Consider the following 6,000-nt stretch of genomic DNA (forward strand, 5'->3'; position numbering starts at 1 on the left):
TATGGTGACACTTACTACAGGAATTGTGGCGAAACTAGCCTTGCCGGTCACGAGATAAGATGAACACTATATGACGGAGTAAAACTTATCAGCTTGTGCATGCCAAAAGATGACAGCAGCTCCTGGAATGGTAGAGTGCATTATGTGAGGCACTTCATTTTTCAAGCTGCCAGAGGCCAATACACTATCAACACATTTAAAATAACAACATGATGTAAGGACATTGGGCAAGTATGGGAATATTTCTGAAAAACACCAATGACCTCAGTATCTTGCTGTCTTGGTTAACTTTCCGTAGGCTGCCCATGTTTTCAGTCTGTCCCATTTAAGGAAGTGGTGCATTGTTTTTCCCATGACAGCTATTTGACATACTATAGAGTTGTTAAAAACATGCAAAGCGAACAGCGACATATTTCACGTATTGAGAAGGTATTTGGAAGCACAAAGACAGTCCATTTATGAATGATCCCCCTCCAAAAGAAACCTCCCTAAGCCAGATAATGTCCCTAAGGCCAGTTTCATAAAGCTAACTAGCAATAACACTAGCAGGACCGTTTCAAACCGTGTAAATACGAACACAAACACCCACAGAATACCCCAAAATGCAAATGAGCAGCGGTAACCAAACCGGAATGGCAAATTTTCCCTCGTCACTTACCTTCCTTTTTTAGCTTAGGTTAATGATAGCTAGTTGCTAAGTTGCTACTGTCTTAACAGCTGTCATTTAGCGTTAGTTTCGGACAACCCAAAGACTCGCTTTCTATACTTGTTAGCCGATTTGTTTCCCCATAAAGAACGATAAATGGAAAACGCCGTTTTAAAAAAGTGAATACCGTCGGTATGAGCTTTAAGAAAGGCTCTGTAACATTACACTTGCTGGCTCGGCGGGCAAGGCCAGATACTCTAAAGCTATCGTAGCACTGGCTAGGAAGCCCGAGTTAGCTTGACATCCTTCAGTCGTAGCCAGCTTGACTATTTAATTAAGAATTAACGGTAAGTGAATGTAAACATTTAATTTCAAGTTGTTGTTAAGCCAACATGTCACACAGTTGAATTAAGCTAACCTAGCTCGTACCTGCCAAAAACACCGATCCTCTTGGCCCAACGTCTGCTTAAAAAAAAAAAACCCAGCCGACGATGTAACGCTAGCCAATTTGTTAACAACACAGTATCACAACAACACGGGCAACCTGTTAGCAAACACATTCAAATTAAATAAGTCGAAGCCTTACCGAGAATCAAATATTCATTGACTGACATTTCCTGAGCTACATATACGTGGCTAGTTAGTAAATGCTTAATAACCGAAAAATAACGTCCCAAGCGAGGCTGTTACAAATATTATCGACTGAAAAAAATACTATAATATAACTATATATATATATCTTTGAGTCACCTCAGAATGTCGCTTTCATGTTAGTTCAGATAACAGCTACAGCCATTACCCGGACCACTGCCGGGCAACTCCTTAATCCTAAACAAGCGAATGCACACCAACGGCAGCCCGGGATCTCTTACCGCTTAGCTCTCAAGCTAGTCATTTAGCAAGCTAGCACACCAGGCACGTTAATAAACTGCGTTGCGGCGTTTTGAAAAACAGCCGCTGGGAATGAAGCCCTGTCACGGAAGAATCGTTACCTTTAAATGTTAGCTATCGAAACGCAGTCGAAGTCATGGTTCTGCGTTCGTCGCTATCTTCCTCGTCTGGTGCCTCTTGTCCTCAAGTTGCTATGATTTCACTGTTGTCTCTTTAAGCCTCCCTTAACTGCACAGCGTCACCCGGGCTCACGCCACACGGCGCTACGCTGGAAAACCGGCGCAACCGCTTTGGTGAATAACCAGAAACATCAGGCGATCGTAGCTCCCCGACTACGTGCTCCAGACCAGACCGGTTGCTTTTGATTGACACATGTGCACCACCGGTAAAACTGAAACTAACATGCTGCAAGTGTAGAGCTGCTCAGCCCGGCGAACATCTACTACTACCGTCCTTTTAAAACGTACTAGTACTGATACTACACTGTAATTTACAGTGTAGTACCAACCCTTTTACACTCTGTAAAAATACTCCTTTACAGATAAACAGGGAGCATATAGTTGAAGCATACATTAGGTTGTAAAAGTCCTTCAAGCTATTCAGTCCGTTGTGACTGAGGCAATAACGCAATGGTAATAATAATAATGATAATTGGTACTAATTATTGTTATTAATAATTAATTCATGTCAAACATCACTTAGATTTTAAAATATTTTAATGGAAAAAAGACAAATATACAATTTTACTAACTGTATGTACAATTTACAACAGTTTACAATAATTACAACATATTTCCTGAATTATGGGATAATTTACATGTAAGTGACTGAAACTGTCTAGCAAAGGTAGTGGAGTGAAAAGTGCTGAAAATCTTGGATCAGAAGTTAAAAGTTACATAAAATCCTCACAGTACGAATACCTCAACGTGAGCTGGTATTTGTACTTGCTTCTTTTTTTTTTAAAAACCACTGGAAATATCAGAGTTTTAACTTCATTTCCAAAATGTCTGAGTAGGTTCTCAGTCACCCAGGCCATTGTAGTCTAAGGTGCTTGGAAAGAAAAGCGACTGGACTTCTTTAAGTTTCTTGAAGACGTTTCACCTCTCAGCCGTGAAGCTTCTATAGTTCAGAAAGAGCTTAAAGAAGTCCAGTCGCTTTTCTTTCCAAGCTACTCACACTTCATTTCCAACAGTTCCACTGTTTTCCTGGCTATGGTCTATACCATAATCCTCTCTTGAAAGAGAACTCTGAGTCCAAAATAAATAATAGAAAGAGCAGGTGCCAGTGATTTTATTTAACATTTCTATGCTTCAGTGCTCAGTTACAAAATGACTTTTTCCAAATGCTTTTGCTATGTTTTTTAATTGTCTACCCCTAATCCTAGTACTTAGCAGTGTAACAAGCTATATAGCGCTGAGCAGATTAGGAAAAATGAACTGTGAAAGTACAGAGTGTTACATCCGTTTATGCAGACAGGTGAGACTCACAGAATATAAACGTATACTTTCAGCAGCTTTCAGGTTTGTCTCTCACAGGACTGCTTCAGGGGTCCACATCACTTACAGCCCCAGATGCGGATGTTGCACTGCTTTACTAGAGCAAGGAGTCTGAAGGGAGACGCTACAGTTTTTTGTAAGTGACAATGTAGGAATCCCGAGGGTGGAGCTGTGCTGCTGTATGACGGGCCAGAACACCGGAGGGAAGGCAAGCTCAGTGGACAGCACTCCTACAACTGGCTGGTGAGGTGTGTGACTGTAACACTCTCCTGCCATGAAGGGGAAAAGCGGAGGAGAGGGAAGTCGTAGGGGGCACTGTGAGGTGTCAGAGTCTAAATCCCTGCTTTTGGTCACATCAGGAGGAGGAGGAGGCGCCGGTGGGATGCTCCTGTCACCGCACGATAAGGTGATGTCCTGTTTGTCTCTAGCCTTGATGTCCTCGTGTCCTGCTTTGCTGTGATGTGGAGCTTCCTCCAGACTCTGGTCTCTGGACAGAGGGGAGCATCGTTGACCTTTACGAAACTTTGCCCTCCTGTTCTTGAACCACACCTGGATGAGGAAGACAGGACGACCGATGCGCCACAAATAAGTGAGGTGTTTTAACACTATTAAAGCTTAATGCAGTGACCCTCAAAGTTAAACATGCATTTTTATTTTAAGATTATACTTGAGGTGTGCTCTCACCTGAATGCGAGCCTCGGGCAGGTTTATACAAACAGCCAGCCTCTCTCTCATGCCAACATCTGGGTACTGCGTCTGCTGGAAGGCTTTCTCCAGAGCCTGCAGCTGCGACACTGTGAATGCAGTGCGGCTGCGGCGCTGCTTCTGCTGGTTGCCATAGCGAGCCTCGAGGATGAGCTCTGGCAGGAAGAAAATGGGAGCAGCACATCACTTCAGGCACGTTTTCAGCAACTTACAGAGGATCAACAAAAATGTCAACAATATCAAAAGGACAACGACAGTCACTTAAACCAGGAATAATTCTTAAGCACCAGGTTTAAATGGGTCACTATGAGTTTGGGATGGAATTCACTGTGTTTTCTGTACTGGACAAACATATCTTTTTCTCACACTGTACAAATATTTAAACAAATAGCACTATAAATTTACCCAGCACTATAAAATATACTTATATTGATGTTTTTGTAAATATTACATTATAAAGATTACATTATAATCATGCAGCAACGAGACTGCTTCCCTGAGGCTCAATATCGATCATAATTTGTGTTATTAATCTGAAAGTAACTGTAGTTATTGATATATGCTGTGCTGTAAAAGATGGATGTACATTGTGAGAAAAAGAAAAAAGTAATCCCACCGTGGTGACTGACCCACCTGCCAGCCTCTCCGCCACAGTGAGTGTGTGCACTGTGGGACCTGCTGCAGAGTATGCGTGGTACTGCTCCGCCATCTGGTGGCGCAGGTCCACCAGCATGGAGTTAACTCCGTGGAAGGGGTACACGCCGCCGCTGGACGTCCCGCAGAAATTCAAGGAGTTCATGCTGAACCTGAAGAAACAGAGAGACTTCATTACCTTCAAGATTGTGCGTTTTTCCCCTTTACTGTGGTATCGATACAATAACTGCCCACCGAAGCGAAGTTAAGATTAATCGAAAATCCAGAGTTTAAGTCTCCACATCACCGCCAGCTCCTCTCCAAACGAATTAACTACTAATTAAATGGGAACACGGCGACACTTGTCTTATTATAAATTAATAAAAGACCATATTATTTTTTTTATTGTAATCAAATCTGAGAGAGAATGAGCATAAACTCTATTGATATAAACTCCACTGATTTCTCTGAAATGACGTCATTATTTACGCTGGTGTAACAGAATCTGAAGTTCTGGGCGTAAACGGGTCAAAGCAGATAAAACGGTATAATTGCCTCTTTCGATAATAGTGATATCAGTGTGAACGGATCTAGGATCACGTCGGCACTCGTGGGTTATCACTTCTGCTTCTGCTTTAGAGCCATTTCTGTTTTGACTGCCGTTTAACTCGCAGTTTAGAGCTCAAAAGTCTTAGCTCGTAAATTCAGTGATATCATCACGCAGCCAGGAAGCTAAACTAGAATAGTAAGTTGCTATCCGGGTTAAGACGTTACTCAAATCTCCTCCTTTCTTTTATTTTTACCTGATACCCGAATCCAAAGCAGAACCGTGAGATCCAGCTCCAAGTGCGTCTTTACGCATGCACACAGGTCGGCCAGTAAACGGTAGTCCAGGTTTTTTTAGTCCAATTTGGGCCTTATATCCTCGCAGAGCAGCGCTCTTTGTCGTGGCATGGGCTTAATTCTCCCAAACCATTCTCACCCACGGCTATTTAAGAAGCGTTTACCCAGGCTCCCCTCAGCCATTAGCCAATAGAAAGAAAGGTATTAGCCGGGATTAGGTGGGATGAGGGGAGAGAAGGGGGATGCGAGGAGCTCAAGTTTTTGAAACTATTGAACTTGAGAGATTTATGCCAAGGATCTCCCTATAAGAGCGCGTTTCATTCCCTCCCTTTAAAACAATTAAAACAATGTGGTCGGCTAATCTCCGAGGCAGGGCAGATTAAAATAACAGCCTTTGATTGTCCTCTCCTTCTCGGTCCCTCTTTCTCCCATACCGCTGGTTTTGACAGTCTCCCCCTCGGAGGGGGTTTTCTCTAAGGGTTTGTTTTGCTAACAGGGACCATATTTTGCCTATGAACTGTCACAATGTGAAGTTAATCTGAACCCTACTCTGCGAGAACAATTTATAAGCTCCAGCTGAGCTAAATTAGAAGTCCTCTCAGGGACACAAGACCAAATCAAGGACTGCATCAAATCACCAGAAAGAATAAAGTCCTCCAGCACCAAATGACCAGTGTGGAGCCAGAATACTTTCACCGCCATCACTTCTGGTGGACTTTTTTAAAACCATGTGTAGTTTAACAGCAAACACTTTGAAGTATTTCCACTTTTGTTTTCAGCTCATGG

The 6,000-nt window shown here is 42.7% G+C and overlaps 2 protein-coding genes across 9 annotated transcripts in view; both read right to left on the bottom strand.

Annotated features, from left to right (window-relative positions):
• csnk1g2b (casein kinase 1, gamma 2b) overlaps window positions 1-1,765 on the bottom strand; it is a 39,430-nt gene extending 37,665 nt beyond the window's left edge. For 3 of the 8 annotated variants that reach the window (XM_040034955.1, XM_040034952.1, XM_040034947.1), the window contains exon 1: window positions 1,639-1,765. The gene's annotated coding sequence lies outside the window, so the exon portion shown is untranslated. Of the gene's footprint in view, window positions 1-658; window positions 769-1,075; window positions 1,197-1,232; window positions 1,341-1,396; window positions 1,523-1,638 lie in introns of those variants that run through there. The other 5 variants (XM_040034953.1, XM_040034948.1, XM_040034950.1 and 2 more) reach the window with 5 other exon arrangements.
• Window positions 1,766-3,073: 1,308 nt separating this feature from the next.
• Window positions 3,074-5,268, bottom strand: zgc:101100 (uncharacterized protein LOC445169 homolog). Its single transcript, XM_040034956.1, has 4 exons — window positions 5,175-5,268; window positions 4,372-4,544; window positions 3,718-3,893; window positions 3,074-3,582 (listed from the first exon to the last, which is right to left on the bottom strand). The coding sequence occupies exons 1-4, from the start codon at window positions 5,231-5,233 to the stop codon at window positions 3,097-3,099; spliced, it is 894 nt and encodes a 297-aa protein (XP_039890890.1). The 5' UTR covers window positions 5,234-5,268; the 3' UTR covers window positions 3,074-3,096.
• Window positions 5,269-6,000: the final 732 nt, after the last annotated feature.

This window comes from Simochromis diagramma, unplaced genomic scaffold (assembly GCF_900408965.1).
Source record: "Simochromis diagramma unplaced genomic scaffold, fSimDia1.1 OVJJ01000816.1, whole genome shotgun sequence".
NCBI lineage: Eukaryota > Metazoa > Chordata > Actinopteri > Cichliformes > Cichlidae > Simochromis > Simochromis diagramma.

What these genes read in the sequence shown, in the direction of transcription:
- zgc:101100 (XM_040034956.1), bottom strand. Translation starts at nt 5,233, where the DNA reads ATGCGTAAAGACGCACTTGGAGCTGGATCTCACGGTTCTGCTTTGGAT. An exon ending in GCTTTGGATTCGGGTATCAG is followed by an intron (nt 4,545 to 5,174) that starts GTAAAAATAAAA and finishes CTGTTTCTTCAG; the next exon opens with GTTCAGCATGAACTCCTTGA. An exon ending in TGTGGCGGAGAGGCTGGCAG is followed by an intron (nt 3,894 to 4,371) that starts GTGGGTCAGTCA and finishes TCTTCCTGCCAG; the next exon opens with AGCTCATCCTCGAGGCTCGC.